At 31.5% G+C, this 24543-nt stretch overlaps 3 protein-coding genes across 13 annotated transcripts; all 3 read left to right on the forward strand.

The window, feature by feature from the left end:
- The first annotated feature begins 3709 nt into the window (after positions 1 to 3709).
- Positions 3710 to 6550, forward strand: LOC123920980 (F-box/FBD/LRR-repeat protein At5g22660-like). 2 transcript variants are annotated; one of them, XM_045973349.1, is made up of 5 exons: positions 3710 to 3826; positions 4188 to 5205; positions 5337 to 5492; positions 5584 to 5858; positions 6188 to 6550. In XM_045973349.1, exons 2-5 carry the CDS (start codon positions 4198 to 4200, stop codon positions 6243 to 6245), a joined length of 1497 nt encoding a protein of 498 aa, XP_045829305.1. In that variant the 5' UTR covers positions 3710 to 3826; positions 4188 to 4197; the 3' UTR covers positions 6246 to 6550. The 2 variants fall into 2 exon arrangements, with proteins under 2 accessions (XP_045829305.1, XP_045829306.1); XM_045973350.1 differs by having other exon boundaries at positions 3711 to 3826; positions 4873 to 5205.
- Positions 6551 to 14864: 8314 nt separating this feature from the next.
- LOC123920982 lies at positions 14865 to 20053 on the forward strand. Of its 10 annotated transcripts, XM_045973351.1 has the most exons (9): positions 14865 to 15182; positions 15396 to 15475; positions 15570 to 15642; positions 16041 to 16325; positions 16440 to 16544; positions 18599 to 18650; positions 18728 to 18805; positions 19218 to 19323; positions 19814 to 20053. In XM_045973351.1, coding segments are annotated over exons 1-6 (570 nt in total). In that variant the 5' UTR covers positions 14865 to 15156; the 3' UTR covers positions 18600 to 18650; positions 18728 to 18805; positions 19218 to 19323; positions 19814 to 20053. The 10 variants fall into 10 exon arrangements, 3 of the variants coding, with proteins under 3 accessions (XP_045829307.1, XP_045829309.1, XP_045829308.1); XM_045973353.1 differs by lacking the exon at positions 18728 to 18805 and having other exon boundaries at positions 19213 to 19323; XM_045973352.1 differs by lacking the exon at positions 18728 to 18805.
- A 1357-nt stretch (positions 20054 to 21410) lies between these two features.
- LOC123920983 (glucan endo-1,3-beta-glucosidase 12-like) lies at positions 21411 to 22872 on the forward strand. The gene has a single exon (XM_045973355.1). It carries the CDS (start codon positions 21506 to 21508, stop codon positions 22640 to 22642), a length of 1137 nt encoding a protein of 378 aa, XP_045829311.1. The 5' UTR covers positions 21411 to 21505; the 3' UTR covers positions 22643 to 22872.
- Positions 22873 to 24543: the final 1671 nt, after the last annotated feature.

A 24543-nucleotide genomic window follows, 5' to 3' on the forward strand; every position in this document is an offset into this window, starting at 1 on the left:
TCTAAATTGTGTTGACTGTGATAAATTTTCTGTCAAGATTGATGCTGTCAATCTTTTATCTTTAACTTGCACAAGTGATCCAACCATGCAATTGTGCTATTGAGTGGACTTGCGAGTGTCAAGCATCTCACACTATCAAACGATACTTTTATGGTATGTATTCATTCGTCTTTTTTCTCCTCATCTTCGTTCGTCTTTTTAAATATTGTATATAAGATAAAGCGATGTGTTTTCTATGTAGTTATATTTTTGTTTCCTTTTCTAGGAATCTCCCTATGTAATTGATCGTTTCCATCTCCTTCCGGAGTTCCACAATTTGACACATCTTTGTCTGGATTCAGAGAATTGCTCTTTCAGTAGAACATCATTCACAAAATTCCTTCTAAAGTGTCCTAAACTGGAAGTTCTTGCTTTTCCTCTGGTACACTTTATATCTTTTTATCCCGTTTAATTTGTCTCATTTCAAGGTTAAAACAATGATATTATTTCCATCCATTTGATTGTTAATTCATTTTTATTTGTACTCAGGGAATTTGCATATTAAGACAAGACGAGGATCACGGTTGGAAATCAATTCCAGTGCCTTGTTGTATCAAATCTTCTCTCAAGAAGCTTCACATTACAAATTTTGATGGATATGTATGTGAAATCCAATTCGTTGAGTTTTTTTTACTGTATGCAACAGTTTTAGAGGAGTTCCTGATATCCATATCACGTTCGTCACTTTCAAAATATAATTCGAAGAATCTGGCAGATCTCAAGAACCAATTTGTAGGAATTGGAAGTTGCGACATTAAGTTTCGGTAAATCTTTCTTTGTTTGAGTAGGAATCAAATTTACTTCTAACTTTATTTCAACACTAAGGTGTGGTTAAGTTAAATATCTTGCACTTGATGAACCTGAATCTGTTTACACATTGTATTATTGGAGGACAAATTATTTTTCTTTTGTTGATAAATCTTTGCATGGATAATGAAACAATGTAACTATGTAAGTGTTGATAATGGTTTGCTTGGAAATGAAGCCTGACATAATTTTTGGCCAAAAAAAATTCTAGAACCTGTCCATCAAACTTGGAGTTTATCTGTGTGGATATCAAGATTCAAGGGAAAAAGTTTTTGCTTGAGTTATATCTTTGATTTTTGGACAAGTTTCCACTTTAATTGTAATTGACTTGCATTTTCATGTTTATTTTTGCAGAACACCCGAACTTGTGATTAGAGGGAAGCCGAGTTGTAGAAAATGCTATGGATTTTAAGTCAGACTTTTGAGTTCTTTTCAGTTATGACTTGTAATTTTAGGGAATTTATAGGACACTGAAGTACTTGTAATGATACACATGAAATAAACAAACCTCTTTGCATTCTAACACATGAGCTTCATATTATGACTCTTTCACCAAACAACATGAAATAAACAAACCTCTTTGTATTATGGAAACTTAAAATTTTGATCTTTTTTTAACTCTGGACATAACTGTTCACTTATTTAGTTCACACTTAAATGGAATTTCCCCCATAAATAAATTACTTTACATTTAGTCCATGGTATTATTTTTTTTACTAAATAAAATGTATTCATTCAATCAAATTGATAAGAGTACATCGATGCAATACAAATTCAAAATCGCTAAAAACAAAAAAGATGAATCTGCGAACAAACTCACAACATCCGTGTTAATAGCATAAAACGACATATTGCATAAGCCTACATATTTGACTATATTGAAGTTTCCGGAATATTCTTGTCTCCGGATCTGTAGCATTGATGGAACCAAAGTCATTGATTGGATCTGCACTAAATCAACCTTAATCCTTCAACCTGAAACAAATGAACACCGTACCAAGACGGGATGACAATACTCCGCATTAAGACGGGATACTCCGCACTAAGACGAGAAAATCAAAACAAAGGATGATGAAATCACAAAAACAAACAAAAGAAATACTAAATATATGTAACACTTATTTAATTAAAATAGAAAGAAAAACAATTTGGAGGGGTGATTTTAGGTCTAAATTGACCCTAGTAGATCAAGAAGAAAAGAAAAAGTGGTATTCATGTTAAATTAAATCAAAGTAAAACAAAAAATTTGCAAATCAAATTCATATAATTAATCAAGTCTAAGTCAATTGTCCTCCTGCCAAATATATTTGGATAAATTTGTATAGGGTAATTAGGTTTTACCACCCCTGCAAAATAAGCCAATTTTGCATTACCCCCCGCAAAAAAAAAAATTGAGATTACCCCCTGCAATATGAAGATTCTCTCTTTTTACCCCTGCTTGACAACTTGGCATAGAGTCTTTATTTTTTATGAGGTGGCATGCATATGTGGCATTTATTTCATTTTTATTTTTTTAATTTGCACATGTCATTTTTATTATTAAATAAATTGGTGACAAAAATTTTAAAAATTCCACTTAATTAGTTTTTTAAAAAATAAAAAATATTGTGTCAAAAAAAATTATTAAAAATAAAATATGTTAATTCAAAAAGATATGTTAATCCATCGTTTCTAACAACAACAAAAAAAAAAAAAAAAAAAACTCACAATCTTTTCCTGTAACATAACACAAATCTTTCTCCTTCTCATTCTTCTTCTCAAAACCCAAAATTATTTTTTCTCTAACACAAACTTAGAATCCCAGAATCCTTTTTCTCTAAAATAAAACCTAGAAATCCGCCGAATCACTCCGCCGAATTCGTCGAAACAAATGATTGATGAAGAACAAAGGCAGGAACTAGGAACCGGATTTCCTATAAAGGCAGAAACTGGGTTTTTGAATTTATGGGTTAGGGATTGAATTGATGGGATGAAGAATTGGGAAGAAGAATTATGTTTTTGGGTTAGGAAGAAATTGAGTTGTTGCAAAGGGATGAAGAATAGAAGAACAAAAGAAATTTATGATTATGTTTCTGGGTTTAGCGAGATTGATTTTTGGAAGAAAAAAAATTGGGTTCTTTTTGGATTGTTGTTCTTGGTGGTGTTGATGATTTTATTGATGTTGTTGTTCTTGGTGGTGTTGATGTTGTTGTTTTTGTTGAATGATGAAAGTTATTGTGGTAGGGATGAAGGGGAAATTAGAAAATAATTTATTATTATTTTTTTAATTTTTAGTTTATTTAATAATAAAAATGACATGTGCAAATTAAAAAAAATTAAATGCCACATATGCATGTCACCTCATAAAAAATAAAGATTCTATGCCAAGTTGTCAAGCAGGGGGTAAAAAGAGAGAATCTTAATATTGCAGGGGGTAATCCCAAGTTTTTTTTTTGCAGGGGGTAATGCAAAATTGGCTTATTTTGCAGGGGGGTAAAACCCTATTTACCTATTTGTATATTATGTATTTGAATTCGATTGGTGCTTTCTAAACTTGCTTAGAACTTAGAACTACTAATATTGCAAATATTAGTTTATAATTTATTTTATAGGTTATTCATAATTTTAAAAAATTTCGTTATACGTATATATGTTTTGGATATAGTGTGTTGGTTTCGTTTTTTAAATATAAATTTTTTAGTTTGTTGTTTTATTTTTATATATAGTAGCGGGTCATGTCTGTATCTACCTTATGTTAAAAAAAAAAGATATAACTTATGTTAAGGTAATTTGATAATAAAAAAGTTTAAAAGATGTGAATTTATTAATAAAAGATTTTTTTTACTATTAAAAAAAAAAAGGTATTTCATGTATCTCTTTGTATAACCCTTATTAAGAATAAGAACCCTAGCTACTAGCTAGCCTCTTCTCTTTCTCATACTGGTAAAAGATCCGTCGACTTAGGCCTCTGCACCATCCACCGCTGTATCGTTGCAGTAAGGTATGGTTGATTTTCCCTTTGAAATTGAGAATTAAATGTTTTTTTCGACACAATTGAAAACTAAAATAAAAAAAAAAACATAAATTAGTGTTTGTATATTGTTAGTTTTTTTTAATTTAATCGAATAAAGATCAGGATTATGCGTTTTTAGGATTTTGGTTCTCCTTTTTAGCTTTCTCATCGAAGCGCATTGATGATTACGAATAGGTAGAAATTGAAAACTATAAAACATCTTTTGTCTGTTGGAATTTTTTAGTCGTGATTTGGTGACCCTTTGAATAATTTAAACTCAAATACCTAACGATTTAATGATTTGATTCTGAATAAGTATGTGTTTTATTTTGTTTTTCTGAAATTAAAGACAGTTAATTATGTTTGAGAAGAAGAAGAAGATTGAAGAAATTAGCAGCAGCATGGTATCCAACAATGCATCAATCAAAAGGCATAAACACATGATTAGTGACTTACCCAATAACGTTCTCGTTCATATTCTTTCTTTTTTATCTACCAAAGATGCTATCAAAACTTCCATATTATCAACAAAGTGGAGGTACTTATGGACCTATTTATCTGTCTTTGATTTTCGATTTTTTTATTATCAAAAAAATCGAAACCCATCACATTCCCTTTTAGATGTAGTCGCTACACTACTTGAAAAATCTAAGGATCATCTAATAGAAATAAAAAGGATCACCGTTCGTATACCCCAAGTTACTCTTAATGCTGACAAAGTTACTTTTTTAGTAACTTCTCTACTCAGTCTCAAAGTCCAAGATCTTGAATTTTCTATAGAAGATCTAAGATATCTAAATGCTCGCCGCGAGTTACCCCTTGGTTTCTCAGGATCTTATTTGTTGAGTAAACTAACGTTAAATCTTACTGGATATACTCTAAATATTTCTAATGCTATTCAATTTCCTAGCCTTAAGACATTGAATCTTAAGTATGCTACCTTTCCAAATGAGGAATCAGTTGAAGAATTTTTTTCTGGGTGCCCTCGCCTGGAAGAGTTAACTTTGATTAATTGTTATTGGTTGCACATACAGAAGCTCACTATTGCTATTTCCACATTGAGGAAATTGACCATCCATTTCAATCATTATTGTCTACAACATTGTGATGACTTTGACAAATTTTCTGTCAAGATTGATGCTGTCAATCTTTTATCTTTAACTTGCACAAGTGATCCAACCATACAATTTGTCATTGTTAACCCCCCAACCTCCATGCTTGATGCATATATTGCATTTAGCTTACACTTTCCATGGGATGATAGGACACATGCGCTATATGAGGAATATCTTTCTCGTTGTGCAGTTGTTCTATTAAGTGGACTTGCGAGTGTCAAGTATCTCACACTATCAAACGATACTTTTCAGGTATGTATGTATTATCTTTTTTTTTTCTCCTCATCTTCTTTCGTCTTTTTTAAATATTGTATATAAGATAATGCATGTTTTTACCTTTAGTTGTGTTTTCTATGTAATTATATTTTTGTTTCCTTTTTTAGGAATCTCCCTATGTAAATGATCGTTTCCATCTCCTTCCGAAGTTCCACAATTTGACACATCTTTGTCTGGATTCAGACATTTGCTCTTTCAGTAGAACATCATTCACAAAATTCCTTCTAAAGTGTCCTAAACTGGAAGTTCTTGTTTTTCCTCTGGTACACTTTATATCCTGCTCAATTTGTCGTCAAAACAATGATATTATTTCCATCCATTGACTTGTTAATTCATTTTTTTTTTTATACTCAGGGAAGTGGCATATTAAGACAAGACGATAATCATGGTTGGAAATCAATTCCAGTGCCTCGTTGTATAAAATCTTCTCTCAAGAAGCTTCACATTACAGATTTTTGTGGATATTCATGGGATATCCAATTCGTTGAGTTTTTCTTAGAGAACGCAACAGTTTTGGAGAAGTTTCAGATATCCTTATCGTGTTCGCCACTTTCAAAATATAATTGGAAGAATCTGGCAGATCTCAAGAACCAATTTGTAGGAATGGGAAGTTGTGACATTAAGTTTCGGTAAATCTTTCTTTCTTTGAGTAGGGAATAAAATTTACTTGTCTAACTTTATTTCAAAACTAAGTTAAATAGCTTGCATTTGATGAACCTGCATCCATTTATACATTATATTATTGGCAGACAAACTCTCTTTCTTTTGTTGATAAATGTTTGATGGATTGTGAAACAACTATGTAAGTGTTGATAATGGTTTGCTTGGAAATGAAGCTTGACATAATTTTTGGCCAAAAACCTGTCCAACAAACATGTTCTTTATTCATATGTTTAATTTATGAACAAGTTTCCATGGTAATTGTAATTGACTTGCAGTTTCATGTTTATTTTTGCAGATTAGCCAAAAGTGTGAGTAAAATGCAGAACTTTTGTAAAAAATGCTATGGTTTTTAAGGCAGACTTTTGAGTTCTTTTCAGTTATGACTTGTTTTCAAGGGCAATAATTTTAAGGAATTTATTTCTCAAGTTCAGTTATATTTCAGCACTATTTATAAGGCACCGAAGTACTTGTAATGATACACATGAAATAAACAAAGCTCTTAGTTTTCCAATACGTACATTAGTTTCATACTAGTATTATTTTTGTGATTTTTTCTCATATTTCTTTCACAAAACATGTATTATGGAAACGTTAAATTGCTTTACATTTGGTCCATGGTGTTGATGTTAAATTAAATCAAAGTCGTATAATTAATCAAGTCTATGTCATTTGTCCTCCTACTAAATATATTTGGATAAATTTGTCATAATGTGGATTTGAATTCAATTGGTGGCTTCTAAACTTGTCATAGAAGTACTAATTTTGTTGGCTATTTTGATCTTATTCCCAAGCAATATATATTCTTCATAAATAATGATATTTGCTCCTACAATGCTCGAGTTATTGTCGGAAGCTCTAGGCCTAAACCGCTGTCACCTTAAGGAAATAGGTTGTGCTTAAGGGTTTATTGTTCTATGTCACTATTACCCTCCATATCCTGAACCAGAATAAACTCCACTGCAATTGTTGCAAACATCTGCTTTAATCACTTCTTCTGCTATTAGGAGGTGTTGCACAGTCACAACTTGTGGTTCCTCTATGATATATGTCAAAAACTTCTTCATTCGTTCCTCCTTTTTTCTTCATTTTTTTTCTACTGCATACTTCTATTGCAGCATACTTATGAGTCGCAACTCCTATTTCTGTATGTATCTAACACACTGCTATAATGAACCACAGTCTAACTTGAAGGGTTTATTGTTCTATGTCACTATTACCCTCCATGTTCTAGGCCTAAACATCTGCATTAACCACTTCTTCTCTTCTTCTGCTATTAGAAGGTGTTGCCCACTGTGGCAGTCGCAACTCGTGGTTCCTTTATGATACAACAAAGGCAAAAACAGTATGCTAGTCATTGGGATGCCAAAACAATTTCCCCTTCAAAAGAAGATATATCACTAATCTAATCAAAAGAAGATAAAACCTTCTTTGAAACTCTAAGTTGTAATTGCAGTACTATTTAAGTTAATGAGGTGATTTAGTTTTGATGTTTTTTATGATCTTCCTAAAGTATTAAAATTTCATTTAATTGTTCACGTGTAAAACATTAATTTGAAATCAGTGTATTTTCCTGGTTTGAAACAGAAAAATTGCAACAGAAAAAGTTAGTTCACTGAAATAAGAGAACGTAACCTTCCTTTTCCTTAAATTACATATGTGGCAAGGATCAAATTTTTAATGAATCGCTTTGAGTCCAACTTGTGTAATTGTGATTTCGATCTTGATCAACATGCATAAACTTGTGAGACGGATTTATGATATAAAATTATTTCATGTAGTGAACTCAACATACATCAGAACTTGATTGAGTTAGTCAAACAAATCTGTCAATATTTCAAATAAGCGTAATACAAATAGTTAGGCAATAAAACTTCCATCACATTTGGATCAACTCATGTTACAATTGCAGTCAAACACATTACCCTATAAATGCAGCCGCCCAAGAGTAAATAATACAATATAATTATATACATATCAATCAAGAAAGTCACCAGATTCCTTCATAACAAAATTATAACAAAATGGAAAAGTCGTCAGATTCCTTCATAACAAAATTACCATTTCTCCACCCAGATTTGTTTTCATCATAAATTCATTTTGGAAAATAAAAATGGGACTATTTTAGAGGGATCATTATTCGAAGAAAATTTTTAGGAGGACTAAAAACAAAACTTTGAATATTTACGGGACCAATAACATATTTAACCATATTATTTTTTAGAGGGTAAAATATGTTTTGGTGTATGTAATTTTATCAAATTTTTCAGTAATTTGTGTTAATCTTGTTTTTTGTTTTTATGATTTGTTAAGTGAATGCTCTCTAAATCTAAAGAAACAGTCGTCACCTTCCTTTTTTTTGAAGAAGCTAAATTAGCCCACCCAAATTGGCGTCAGAGAGAGTCGAACCTCAGACCTCAAGAGGAGCACACTTCCAGGTCTCAAGCCAATACCAATGCACCAACCCAGGTGAGTTAGTCGTCACCTCCCTTAATCCTAGTTTATTCATTTTCTGCATCCATAAAAGAGTGGTGGTTTTAGGGTTTATTTTTTACCCAAATCACCCTTCTTAAGTTGTTTTTCTTTTTCTTTTTCATTTAAATAAGTGATTTTCATATATATATATATATATATATATATATATATATATATATATATATATATATATATATATATATATATATATATATATTTGTTTTTTTGTGATTTCATCGTCTTAGTGTGACGTTGTGTTGGTTGTCTTGTTGCGGCGTTATTTTGTTATTCCGTCTTGATGTGATATTTGTTTAATTCATATTGACAGATTAGATTCGACTTAGTGCATATTCAATCAATGACTTTGGCGTCATCAAAGTTGCAGACTCGGAGACATGAGTATTTCGACAATTTCAATTTCGTCATATTTGTAGGTTTTGTCACATTTGTAGACATTTTGCCGTTGTATGCTATTAACGTGGGTGTTGGGAGTATGTTCACAGATTCATCCTTCATTTTAGTTTCACACCAGGATCCGTTGACACCATGTGTCAACGTTTAGTTTGACATCAAATCTCCAAGATCCGTTGACACCAAATTTTAAGAGTCAGGATCCGTTGACACCAGGTGTCAAAGTTTAGTTTGACATCAAATCTCCTCCCTTCATTTTATTTAATCTAAAGGCCTAAAACAATCATTAAAATAATTCAGAAATTCAAAGATCATGTGATTAGTCTTACAATCTTTCCTAAATAGCATATTTGATTTGTCCTATCTCTTTATCTATCACCTGCACAAAATTGATAATCATCATTGTTCTTTGTTTGTTTCCTCTAATTTTTGTATCAGCATTCATCCCTGCTACTTTTTAATTTTTTATTTTACAGAATACTCTTGTTAGTATTTGTCGATCAACACAGTCGATGTTTGAATGGTTTCAAGTTCATGAGTGTTTAACGAACTCTACAAGTTCATGCCTTTTTTTTTTGTTCCGAAACTATAATTAGTCCATGCCTATTTCCTTTATGTTTGTATCAATTTTGTGTTTTATGTGTTGATTCAACTTTTAATTATTAAGAATTTCTTAAGTTTCAAATATAAGATAAGAAGTTTTTTTAACACATCCGATGATAGAGCAAATGTTACAAGAGAGTAGTGTTAAAATATAGTGGGATAAAATTGCAGAGAGATTTGTAATAATTGTTTTTGCAGAGATTGACGAATAATAATGTTAAAAAAATAATCTTCATTGTTTTTGGGACAAATATAGGAGAAAATAAATAAAATGAACGAGGATGCATAATCTTCTATTTTGGGAAAGACGTGAAATATTTTAGGAAGAGATTGTGAGACTAATTACATGATCTTTGAATTTATGAATTATTTTAATGATTGATTTAGGCCTTTAGATTAAATAAAATGAAGGGTGGACATTTAGTGTCAAACTAAATTTTGACACCTAGTATCAACAGATCCTAATAACTCATGTAAGTAATAGTAGAATGAATTAGGAACTCGACATAAAACTAGAAACACAACTTCGATCTGACATAGACTATTGAACCCAAGTAGTAATACTGTTGGATTTAAATATTAATCCAATCCATCCAATATATGTATTGTATAAGTGTTAATGAATTGGATTTAATCCATCCATTTGATCCAATCCATTCAATTTTTTTTCTAAAATCCAATGGATCAAATATTTATTTTTGTAAAATCCAATGGGTTAAACATATTTATTTTAAACTAGATATATTTGTCGTTTTAGAAAAATAAATAAAAAATTAAGAAAGTGTATTTTTGTACCTTATTTTTCTATTATACTCTTATTTTAATTCACTAATAATTTTTTTTTCACACACTTTCTCTTTCGGATAAATTTAATATGTCATGTAAAACAATTTTTTTTTTTTTTTTTGAAAGCTTAAAAAAACAAACTTTAGTTTTTGAAATATATAAATCTTTGTATTGTGATGAAGTCATGTGTAACAAGATTTTCAATAAACATGCAAGGAAAAAAAACAACAATAAAAAAATTATACGAAATTTAGTAAAAAAAATATACAATAAAAAGATTATATAAAATTTAATCAATAAAAAAAATAGGAAGAAGGGTATAATAGATAAAATATAACCTTAAATTATCAAAACGACGAGTGATTTGAAACAATTTTTTTTCTTCTAAAATGACAAATAATTTGAAACTGGGGGAATACCTTTTATTATTTTTGTAAATAAATTTTTCTTTGGACTATTTTAAAACCTTTTCTATTATTTAAAAAATGAGTAATTTTTAAAACTATTTTTTGTTTAAAATAAAGTACTGTTGTTACTTTATATAGTTTTTAATAGTAGTTTATCGGTAGATGTTCCTATCTTAGTAGTTTTTAAAAGGGTAAATGATCATTTACCCCCTGCAAAATAAGCAAATTTTCGTTTACCCCCTGCACAGATTTTTTTTTTGTTTACCCCCCTGCAAAAAATAGATTCTCTCATTTCGCCCCCTGGGTGTACAGGAGGACAAGTGACTATGCAAACCTATTGACGTGGCTTGTACATGTGGAAAAAATCATTTATATTTATTTTTTAAATTCCACGTCAGATAATATTTTTTAAAAAAAGAAAAAAAAAAATTTCCTACAAAATAAAAAAAAATTCTGTTGTGTTTCCGCAAAATTTTTTAAAAAAATTCCTACAAAATTTTTTTTTTTTTTTTCATACAAATGATTTTAAAAAAATTTCCAACAAAAAAAAAAATTTCTTATTTTGCTCCCAAAATAAAGATTTACTCCGAAATAAAGTTTATTTCCGAAATAAAAATTTTAAAGATTTATTTTCAAACTTTTTGAATTAAAAAAAACATAATCTTTATTTTTTAAAAACAAAACTTTATTTTTTGTTATTCTCTTTGAATTAAAAAAAATAGAAAAAGATTTTCAAAAAAAATATAAAATAGAAAAACAAGTTTTATTGGTGTTTTCTTCTTCTATCAAAACCATTTGCCCTTAAACTAGAAAAATATAAAGAAGCAGAAGACAATAATGAAGTAGAAGATGATTTCGGCGACTGAAGAAGACGACGACGAATACAATCATGACGGTGGAAGCAAACGATTACGGCGAAGATTCTGTTTTTTTTAATTCAAAAAGATTTGAAAATAAATCTTTATTTTTGGAGTAAAATAAGAAAATTCGTTTTTTATTTTATTTTAGGAAAAAAATACTCAATAATTTTGTATGAAAAAAAAAAGTTATTTCTAGGAAATGTTTTTTAAAATTTTGAAAAAAAAAAATTCGTTTTCTAAATTTTGTAGGAAAAATAATTTTAATTTTAATTTTTTTAAAAAAATATTATTTGACGTGGAATTTAAAAATAAATATAAATGATTTTTTCCATGTGTACAAGCCACGTCAGCAAATTTGCACAGTCACTTGTCCTGCTGTACACCCAGGGGGCGAAATGAGAGAATCTATTTTTTGCAGGGGGGTAAACAGAAAAAAAATCTGTGCAGGGGGGGTAAACGAAAATTTCCTTATTTTGCAGGGGGTAAATGATCATTTACCCTTTTTAAAACTATATATTTTTTGTAAATATATAGTTTTTTTTTTCCTAAAATTTTAATATATAGTTTTTGGCTTAAATGCAGTTTTGATCCCCCTATTTTGAATTTTTTGAAGTTTTGATCCCCCTATTTCAAACACCAACTTTTTAGTCCCCTATTTTAGATTTTTTGTACTTTTGGTCCCCACTTCATTTTGAGTCAATTTTCATGATGTGGCAGATGACACATGGAAACTACAATTACACGTGATATTATTGTTTATTTTATTTCAATAAATCATTTTATTAAAATTTATTTTGATTAATAAAATATTAATTAAATAAATAAAAAGAGATTAATCACAAAAATCCCTAATTTTCCCAGATTTCTACATCTACGATCATCATCTCATTTCAAATCTAGATTTCTTCCTCATCCCATCTTCAAAATTAGGGAATGCTTTGTTGAGTTTGTAACGCCCTAAAAATTAGAATTCATTTTATTTAATTATTTAGTTGTTGTAGTGTTGATTGATGATATTTATATAATTATTTTTGTGGCGAATCATTAAATGATTGATAAATAAAACAAAGAGATGTTGGGAGTATAGAGGGGGAAGGGGTGTAGATAGAAAAATGATAGAGAAAGTAAGAAAGAAGAAGAAACACAATTTTAATTCCCATTAAATCATTTTGTAAATAATAAAGAAAAATTGACTCCTCTTTGATAGCCTCTTGATGATTCTATTGATCACAATTAAATGAAATTGAAAACCTTACTTACTAGTCATCAATAGCAAAAGATGCAAGAACTAATAGACATGTAAATCTTTGACCTTCCAACTCAATATGCAATGCTTACGTTTGAGAAATTCCCACTCAATCAAGTTGGCACATATATATCTATGGTACTCTACAATTCCATTTTTAATTCTCGGAATGACATACAATTACCATCATCTTTGGTGTTTTGCATATTTCTATACAGACATTATTCTCTTTCGTAACATAATCATGCTAAAATCTTATCGCAATGCTCTTTCTCTTGATCTCATTATCATTGATGTGAGAATATTGTTTCATTGTACCCTTTTTTATATTTTTCCACAAAACCATTGCCATCTTTAAGAACCTGTTACTAGCTTCTTCATGATTGAGAGGTCAAGGTTGTACTATATACAAAGTACTCAGAATATATTGATCCGTTTCACTCCCTCGGAAACCTTGCACGCCCATCCATCACTCAAGTGATCTTCAATCTTTGATCTAAGTCTCATTCTTCTCGAGTTCAATTGGTGTAAGTTCTCTTGGATGAGTGTTTCTATTCTATTTTCTATTTGTTTCATGAAAACCCCAATAATAGTCTATTTTCGTTTTTGACAAAGCTGTCACCGTAGAATTTCATTTTCTCCTTCGTTCACCGTTGGATCGCGTTCAATTTTGAGCAGCATGTTTACAACACGTGACTCTTCATTTTAAACGGTCGGATCGTTAAAACGATGTCTAGAGTGATCGGAATCCTTGTTCTAATACTGACCATGAATTTAGAGTTTAATATTGTGCTTGGAAGGAAAGCATCTAAGTTATAGGGCTTTTTCCCCATACATTCATGCTACATAGGGACTGTGTTATGAGATAGTGGTTGAACGTTTATCTTTGAGAAGAAACTAATTAAAAAGTGATTACAAGAATTCAATTGGTTTGAATAATTCAATTGAAATACTTGCCGAATATGTTTTATATAATGGTCGTTCTTGGCTTTGATTTTAAGAGAGAGTTTGACTTAATTATTTGATTTGATAAAAAGACTATATTCAAAATATTTGATTTAGAATTAACATATTTGAATCAAAATTAATTAAGTGGATACTTACAAAGTGTGTTATTATGATGTTGTATTAATAATAAATTGCCTTTGTTACCGTTGATTGCTGTGGTGGTCGTTGTGTTGCCGTTGTTGTTATAAGTTGTTGTTTATAAGCCGCTATTATAAGCCGTTGTTTATAAGCTGTTGTCTTTAAGCCGTTGACTATTGATGTTATCTCGTGATTAAGCCGGTGATTATTGATGTTGTTATAATGACGATGAAGTTGTTAAATGATGTTGCCTATTGACGTTGCTTACTATAACATGACATGCATTCATTCATGTGCCCAATGACGTTGCTTATAGAAGTTGTATAAATGACGTTGCTTAATGATGTTGCTATTGGTGTTGTTCAATGAAGTTGAAAATAATGACGTTGATCCTCCATGATGTAAAACTGAAAATGACGTTGCTATTGGTACCACATGCATTTATCGAGTCTAGGCGCATTGCATGCATTTTATTTATTGAAGTTGTGTTGTATTTGGATTGATGAAGTTGTGTTTTACCTATTGGGTGTGTCTCTTTGTTGTGTGTTGTTGCTACTCGTTGATGTTCTGATAGTGTGTTTCTTTATATGATTGATGACGAGTTATCCGCTTACTTTTTGGAAATAAATAATTATATATATTTTTGAAAATCTTTTGATTGGTGAAGTGTTTTGTTATTATTTTATGACATTTTTTTTATGGTGAGTATGATTCAATTTGTATAAGGAAATTGATCCAGTATGATCATTTGTTCCAACAATATCACCGGTTTTTGTAGAGCTTAAAGGGGAAAAGTTCTTGGTGGGAATCTATATATCTATATATCTATAAAGGTTGATAAACTTTGCAACCCTAATTGGAAACCCTAATTAGCTAACCAATTAGTGCTTCACACCTTGCCTCATATCCAATTGTGTTGCCACCATGTGCTTGTCTTGGCCCAATGATCATGTTCCACATACAACTTTGAAACCATTTATATGTCACACATGCAAAGCTTCACATGACAAGTGGGTTGTGATGCAGATGAGGTAACTAGAAACATCCACATTACTAGCTATATGTAACACATGCATTGGGCCCAATGAAATATATATTTCTCTGTTCCCAAATTTTTTTCATTTGGCAAGTTTTTTTCTCTCTCTTCTCTCCCTCTCTCTCTCGTACGCTCTTCTCTCCCTCCTCTCTGCCTCATCTCATCCACCACCGTAACATCCACCACAACCCCCACCACCACCTACAAATCAATCACTCGTCAGAGGGAGGGGGTGGCCGAGTGTGAGAAGATTTTCTGGGGAGGGAAGTTCCGGTGAGGAAGAGAGAGTTCCGGCCGTGATAGAGAGTTCCGGTGGCGTTTCGTGGCGGTGTTTGGCGACGGTGTTTGGCGACGGTGATGCTTCTTGCTCCTTCGTTCATCTGGTTTGATCTTAGTTTCTATACTATTTTTATTTTTATTTTTTTTCGTTGCTTTTTTTTCGTTGCTTTTTTTTTTGTTGAAGATTGGAGGTGGTGGTGATGTGTGGTGGTTATGGTGGATGGTGATGTATCTCCAAATTCATCTTCTACATTTCATCTTTCTCAATTTGTCAATTTTCATCTCTGTAATTGGTACTCTGTGTTGTATTTTTGCAGGCTCCATGGAAGAATAAGGCTCCTTCAGACCTCCACCTTCCTCCAAGCCAGCCAAATCTGGTGGTGGCAAGCAGAAGAAGGTTCGTTTTTCTCTTCAAAGTTTTTTTTTTTTTTATTTTTTTTGCAGCTTTTGTTTCATCGTATGTGTAATTAATAGTGAATTTCAGAGCTTAGATTCATTTTTTGTAGACTCAAATCCAGGTATAAGTTGTTATTGCAAACTGATCATGCCACAACAACATCAAAGGTATTGTATCTATTATGCAATGACAGTGTGATTTTAGAGGAATTTTGAATTAGGAAAAACTTGTATGGAAATATTCAGGAACTTCTTAGTATGAAATGCATATTAGATAATGAGATTTTTAATCGTCTGTGGACAATATCGAGAGATAGTTTGCATAATTTATTTCAGATGTATGGTTCTTGATTTACAAAGTTTTTCCTTATTATGCTCTATGTTCTTAACCTTGCATCTATTATGAAATGATTGTGTGATTTTAGAGGAGTGCTTAATTAGTGTTAACATACATAAATGAATTTTCCAAACAAAGGAATGATAACTGAGTAGCTAGCTGTTAATCATTATCTGCTATCATATTGTTTTGGTAGAAAATTCTCAACTTTCTTGTCTTTTAAATGCAGGATGACAGAACCTGCCTCTAATGTGGCATCTTGCAGTGGAACTGCGATGGAGAAGTCATCAAAAGGATATTTTAGGAACATTCATACAAGTCATCAGTTTTTACTTTATCATTTTAAGAAAATATTTATATTCTGGATTCAGTCTATTATGCTTCCTAGGATTTCAGCGTCTAATTTCGACGTAAAACGTTGTACAGATAACACTTGCAATGGCTTCTATTGTGATTATTTCTCTCCAAATACGGCTTACAAACCAAAGATGTGGACAGAAGCTTGGACTGGCTGGTATTGATGCTTTGTTTCTGATTTCTTAGGTTTCCATAAGAATATGATAAATGTAAGCTAGATATAATATAAGCTTGACTATACAATGCCTCCGTTCCTCTTCTATGCTTGCAGGTTTACCGAGTTTGGAGGTTCGGTACCTCACCGACCTGCTGAAGAGTTGGCATTTTCAATTGCAAGATTTATGCAAAAGGGGGATCATTTATCAATTACTACATGGTAACTTCATTATTTATTGAATTTACTGTGTAACTTTGTAGGGTTCACCGTATTTAAATATTGAACTTGGCCATTCATTTTGTTTATTTCAATATCATGGTGGAACAAATTTTGGGAGAACTGTCGGTGGTCCTTTCATTGCTTCAAGCTATGACTATGATGCACCTCTTGATGAATATGGTAAAACACAAAGGATTCCAAAACTTGGCATAACCAATAAGAACTCACTTGTATTTTACAGACCTAATTAGGGTTCTTAATTTTGTTTCTTCTGTGTGCAGGATTTCTTAGGAAACCGTAATGGGGTCATCTGAAGGATTTACACAGAGCAATAAAACTCTCCGAACCGGCTTTAGTTTCTGCAGATCCAACCGTTACACGGATTGGAAACTATCAAGAGGTATGCATGACTTGTTTGGATGTCAATAAACTCAAAGTGGGCAGCAGATATGGCTATAGGACTTGGTACCGGAGTTCCGTGGATGTCAATAAACTCATCTCTCTTTCAAACTGTTTTTCGTTTTTTATTTATTTTAATTTTTGCAGAAAGCATTCTAATGATAAAATTGAATAGTTTTGATTTTTAACGATTTATGTTTTGTGGTGTTTGTTTGTTTGTGTTGGACACAGGTAGTTGAAGTTTCAACTTCCAAAACTGGAAAACATGGACATGTTAAGTGACACTGACATCTTCACTGGCTTGTGATGTATTCAAGAGTATTAATGTGATGAATCTTTTGAATTCAGGTAGAAACTGAGGATGAGGTACTATTATATTGCTCTAACCTGTTTCTTGTGATGTATTCAAGAGTATGCAGACTTATTTTCCCAAAGTTGATCAATTTTTTCCTATCATCATTTGTTTTTTTGAATCTTTTGCAATAGACTTGGTTTTAAGAAGTAGATCAATTTTTTGCGGTTTTGGTTTTGTAAATTATTTGCTAACCATTTTACTTTGCTAATTTGCTAAATATAAGGCGGTTTTGTTTTTTTATACATTTTTAGATTGCTCTTCTTTCTCGCTTTCTTTTGGCATACCTGGCGACGTGAATGGGTGAACAGGGAGCACACACAACAACAGCGGCAGCCTCCGATGTAGGTAAGGATTTCATATCCATTCTAACCCTAATTTGGTTACCTACTAATCCTTTATTTAATGCATTCCTAAATGCCCCCCAAAACACATTTAATTGAGCTCATGTCACATCACTACATTAGATATGCTTTAAGTATGTAACTAAGTTAAAGAAACACATTTGTAGAAACAGTCCAATACTAGATGTATCATTGAGATAACAAATTTACTAGACTGGCTCATAAGTTTTTCTGTTTTATAGCAAAAAAGGTTTGAATTTTAGCGCTTGCAAAAGAGATAACATTTTTGTCGAACCTGTCATGATGGTACATTAATCAAATGAGTTAGTAACAAAAAATCAAATATACTATCAGCAAACCAAACCAATAATGTTTGATGACAGATATCGGTTAGAGCTAATTTAATTTAGATTAGTAGTTTTGTCTTTCTAGCTGATATATGTTATCGAACAAACATCAATAGTGGAAACCAAGGTTTTCAATAACACAATTCAAAGTAAGTGAAACAAAGAGGTTAGTTTTTGAAATTTGAATTTTCTTTAATTAATTATAATTTTCTTATTTCAACAATCAAAATTGTTGTAACCGATTCTTTTGTGCACACATAACTGATTTTATTTTATATGTGATTCTTTTGGCATGGTAAGTGCCACTTTGTTGGTATTTCTGCACTCTTTTGTTTATCCATATTTTGAATCAGTTTCCTGTAGTGAGGTGCATGCCTCTAAGGAATTTATGGTTTATGTGAGGCATACCTTCAACACTTTATTGAAAATTATAGATGTTGATTTTAATTTTATTGTACTCATGATTTGTGGCAATACTTTAGCTTATGAAATTGCATGTTTGAAATCTCCATGAAATTGAGCTAAGTTATGAGAGTTGGCAGATAAGTTCAGCCGGTGTATACTAAGATCTCCATGAAAATTACTTACCATTTTTATTTTACCGCAACGCAGAGCACAAAACGAAGGGATAATGACGACTCTGCAATAGAATCTGACATCAAAGGTACCCCTTTCTGTTCAACAATATTGAACTCAATAGCTAGAGTACTACTCTTTTGACTAACCATTATTCACTTTTAGAATTTTCACCTTAAGTCGCAACGCAGAGCACAAAACGAAGGGATAATGACGACTCCGCAATAGAATCTGACATCAAAGGTACCCCTTTCTGTTCAAAAATATTGAACTCAATAGCTAGAGTACTACTCTTTTGACTAACCATTATTCACTTTTAGAATTTTCACCTTAAGTCATATACTATTAATAATTATAATTCATAAATTTTCGTCTCTGATTTATAAATGGTGGGTTTGACTATAATTGTTGTGAAGGAAATTTCCTAATTTTTAAGATTTTATTGTTGTCATGTGCATCATAAAAGTATTGAGATTATTCATTTGTGTGGTTTTGTCTACATTTTAGTGACTAAGGAATAATGAATTAGGATTTATATAAAAGTGCTTACATATCATTACCAGAATTTCACTCATTCTATTTTTAGCTGTGCATTTGACAGCATGTTGAAGCCATTTGTGACAATTTTTGCATAACTAATACATGTGCAGTGCAGATGGGATAAATGCAATTGTATCATAGTGTGCAACTATTTGGTTGCCATACTTTTCTTGCTTTCCCAGAAAAGTTACAAGCCTCCTAAAAGACCCTTGACAAACAAGGTTTGTTGGTCTTTTACTCTTTTACATTTTTGGTTTGTTATATACTTATATGTAATCAATTTTTTAGTTATTATAAGAATGTTTGTTAGCTTTTTGGATCTGTATATATATAAGGCTTTTATTATGCAAACCTATCTAATTGAAATAAATGTTCATAGTGTAAGCCTTTTATTTCTTATATATATATATATATATATATATATATATATATATTGTTTGCAATTTCATATATGGTTTTCCATTAATCTATAATCCACTCCATCCCAAGAGAAATTAGTTTGCCAAATGTAGTCATTGTTGTGCTTAACTAATATTGAGATTTGAGAGGAATATAAATTTTGTCATCTAATAGTCTAAATACACATTAGATTGCGTACTACATTACTTTGTTAGCACATAGTTTAGTGGTTTGGCTTTAATTTTGGTCACACGACATGTTCTTCCTATGTGGTGATACAGCAAGCTTAAATTGATTTCTTTCTTTGTGCAGGTTCTCAAAATCATAGTTTCCAGCTTGCTTTAATGTGAGAGATTTGTAGTAGATAGTATTTTTGGGAGTTGCTAGATGGATTTCAAGATGATTCCTATGAAGTTAGTAATTTAAGAGTTTGAAGAAAAATTTGTAAAATCTATGGAAAGAGTTTCTTTTGTGGTGTTCTTGCATGTTATAAGGAAGATTGACATGTTATAACTTATAACTTATGATTCCTATCTCTATCATTTTGTTTTCCATGTGTTATTTTTGGACATTTATTTTGTATCATCCATGATTGAAATATATTTGGCGTTATGGTGATGTATTTTATTTGAGTTTAATTGATATGCACCGACGGTGTAAAATAGTTTTACACGATCGTCCAATAAACAACCACCATTTTGCCATGTCATATCAAGAAAGTGGGCTGAAGTGGGGTGATGTGGCGGAAAACATGGTTGGTATTAATTGACGGTGTAAAATTATTTTACACCGTCGGTGTATTTAAATTAAATCCATTTTATTTTAGTCATTTTGATGTCTTTTTCACGTGGGTATGTACTTTATTTCGATGTTCTTTGGATATGGAATTTCAATTGCGATGTAAATGATGTCCCCCTTTGTTAATTTCCGTATGTTCATGACTAACTTTTTCGGCTAATAGCATCCATGATTGGTATATAAATGATACCCCCTAAGGAATTTGCATATGCTTATGACTAATTACCTCGGCACATAACAACCATGATTGGTATACAAATCACGTTCCGCCGAACCCGTGCAACGCACGGGGAGCCATCTAGTTGCATTAATAGGAAGAACATGAGTCTTTGTCCAAGACGAATGCAGTTTGTATTCTTTCATTACCCATATTTCAACTTTATCATTATCATAATTCTTAACCCGTAGACTAAGAAATTCTTGAAATACCCACAAATTCTTTCTAACTCTATATCTCGAAATTTGATCTTTACCTTCACTCTTATTTACATCTATTAAATACTTGTATCGTCACAACCTTTTGGTCACAATGTTTAGTCACACATACATCAAAATATATACCATTTAATTAATAATAAAAAATTATTATTTAATTACTTTCTCTCTCTACATTTTTTTAAATATGTGAAAGTGACTAAATATGTGGTCTAAATAGTAGTGACCACACAAGTATTTCGCCTACGCCCTCTCCTTAGAGAGAAATGAGACAGATATAGAGGAGAGTGAAGAAGTTGATTCAAACTCCTATATCTCTCTTCATTAAAGAAAATAATAAAATAATCAAAAAGTGTGAGTTAAGAGAAAAATATATAGAGTTTGAAGAGACGGGTAGAAAAAATCGAATTGAATGGAAAGATTCAATTTCATTTATTTTTATACTAATAGAGACTAAATTAGAGAGAATAAAATATTGTGGCAAACCAATATTCAAATTTCTAGCAACAGAGTACTGTGCTGTGCTAGTTTTAAAGAAAAAGTTTATTTATATCAATGAACAATTAAATGCTTATACAAACGGGATTATTATGCCTTAATGTGTTGAATTGAGATTATTATTGCATGCAGAGTGAGTGTGATTCTAGCTTATCCAAAAACAGAGAAAAATCGAAACAATAATAATCGCGCCAAACAAACTCTATAATATCTCACTAACGTAACTAACTCAGTAACCAATTCTTCACTCACCGTTGCAAAATCTCTCTCACCATGTTTAACACCTTCAGTTTCTCTCTCTACCTTCTCCTCTCTCTCCTCCTAACAACCACCGCCACTTCCCTCCCTACAATCGGCATCACATATTCAACCACCACCACTCAATCCCCAACACCACCACCACAACCACCACAAGAACGCATCACCACCGCAATGCAAAATCTCAAACTCACTTCCCTCCGTCTCGAAGAACCAAATCCAACCATCATCCGAAGTCTTCTCTACACCAACATCTCTCTCTTCCTCACCATTCCAAATTACATGGTTACCCCTATCGCTAACAATCGTTCAATCGCACGTGCATGGATCTACACTCACGTGCTTCCTTTCTACCCTCGCGCCAAAATCACCACCATCTCCGTCGGTAACGCTTTTCACGACGTGTATCCAGAATCCATCAACAATCTTCTCCCTGCAATCACAAACGTACACGTGTCACTCCGTGATCTCGGTATTCGTAAGATTTCTGTTTCAACTTCTTTTTCCTTCGTTACAACCGTTTCTTATCCGTTTCCACCGTCTTCCGCCACTTTTCAAGAACCTCCCGGCGTTAACCTAATCGGTCCTTTACTTCAATTCTTGAGCGATACAAATTCTTCGTTCTTGATTAATCTTTACCCTTACAATCTTTACCGTTTACAACCGGCGATTCCTCTCGGAGTCGCACTTTTTGAAGAGCATCCGTTTAATTTCCGTGACGATTTCACTACCGGAGTTCGTTACCGGAATTTGTTTGACATTATGGTTGACTCTGTCGTTAGTGCAATGGCTTTCGCCGGATACGAAACGATTCCGGTTATTGTTACTGAAACGGGATGGCCTAGCGCCGGGAATGAGCTTGACGCGAATCCAGGTTATGCGGAGGTTTATCTGAGGGGATTGGTGAAGCATTTGAAGTCCGGTGCCGGAACGCCGTTGTTGAAAGAAGGAGTGAAAGCGGTTTATCTTTACGAGCTGTTTGATAAAGACGGATCGGGTCGAAATTGGGGAATTTTGTACCCGAATGGTTCAACGAAGTATCGAATTGATTTCTCTGAAGCTTCACGTTCGTATTTGATGAATTGGATTAACGTGGCTTTGATTTTGGCGTTGATCGTCGTTGAGGTTTGTTGCATGGTTATTGTTCATTAGAGTTTTTGTTAAGTTTCTGTTAATGTTGTTTTAGATTTTGGGATTAGTCACTAATACTAAGTGATTACTGGTTAATTACTGGAGAGAGTTGGATTAAAATCTTCATTGTGGTGTATTCTAATTTTTTTTTTTTTTTTTATGTTTCCAAATATTACTACCAAAATGCCCGTATTATATTTTTGATGAATGTTAATGGTTCATTTTTGTTTAATCCAAAAGAATTATTATTATCTGTGTGATTGAAATGGGTGTGAGGACATTACTATTCTCAAATGCAATATATATCAATTTTGATGTATTTTTTATTTTTAAAAACTATATATTAAAATTTTGTAATGTTGTTTTTATATTTTTTGTTGTCTATAGATTTTATTTGAGTAGTGACAGATAAAACATAAAAGCTATAGTTATAGTTATAGGCAATATAAAAAATCACAAGGCTAGTTTATTGGATAATGAAAAAATCCTAATATTTATTTGTTCATATTCATAAACTTTTTTTCTTAGAATATTGAATTTTAGCTTCACAGTATCACTTTAGTTTAATGTAATGAGTTCATTGGTTCCAAAAATATTAAAAGCATGAGCTTAAAGTCGAAAATTAGAGTAATTTAATTACAAGATTTAATAACAAAACAGTTTTTTTTCCTCTATTTTATGAGTCAAATATAAAGCTGTCAAAAAATTTCATTAACACAAAATTATATTGATTACTTATAAGTAATTATTCACATAAAGTTCACGAGTCACAGAAATATCCAAAAAAACAATGTTCACAAGTGTCTGGATGCATATGTTTGGATTCTTAAAATTTGGGTTTTGCTTGTTCTTTTAAAATTTGGATATCAGATTATGACTCTTTTAGATGCAGAAAAAATATTGAATCACATGGAAATATTAGATTAATGATTATCTGGGTAAAATATTGGGTTTCTGGTGTTAAAGACCTTTGAAATCTGGAGGTTGAAGATGCAAATTTTTTTAAAAAAAAAACGTATTTTTGACAGCAAGAAGTTTCGAACCCAGTACCTGTGAATACAAGTGTATAACTTATCCGCTTGGCTGCTTACAAAACTTTACAAGATGATGCATTAAAGTAATCTTTATTGCTTCTTTACGTTCTGTATATTTTTTGCTTTGCTAGAATTAATAACTTACTTTGCAGTTTAATTATTTTAAATTAAATATCAACATGATTTATATAATTTTAATTAATAGGGAGTATCCACAAATAATATATTTTTTTACATAGACAAAATCACAAATTAAATATCATAAATTTACACACACAAATGAGAGTGTCGGGGTTCGAAACCCGATCATGACGTACAACCTAACAATTTTGGCAATTTTTGTCCGTTGAGTTAGGACTTGTGAACCACAAACAACATCTTTAGTTATGCAAAATTATAGTATATTAAGAGTTTAAAATCTGTGATGATGATGGTAATTAATTATATTGAACATAGTGAACTTAAATTTTTATTATGTTTATATATGATTAATTATGATAAAATATTATGATGAACTTGAGTTGACCTGGTTGTGTTGGCTTGAGACCTTGGAGTGTACTTCTCTCAAGGTTGTAGGTTTGATTCTTCTTGGTGTCAATTTCGGTGGGTTAATTAGTTCATACATAGTAAAAAGAAAAAACAGCTTTGGCTTTAAACGGGGCCGCCACAAGTGGGCAGTAGAATTGGTCCCATTGAATTAGTCGGTCCTTGGGCCGGATACTGAATTTTCAAAAAATAAATAAATTATGATGAAATATTAACTTACATTTTTTAATTTACCCACAAGAATTAGGAAAAAGGAACATAATTTGATACTTTTAGGTTAATTATTAAAAAATTAAAGAACGTAATTTAATTTACTTGCGTTGAATCTAGTTAAGACTTTTT

This window comes from Trifolium pratense, linkage group LG4, assembly GCF_020283565.1.
Source record: "Trifolium pratense cultivar HEN17-A07 linkage group LG4, ARS_RC_1.1, whole genome shotgun sequence".
NCBI lineage: Eukaryota > Viridiplantae > Streptophyta > Magnoliopsida > Fabales > Fabaceae > Trifolium > Trifolium pratense.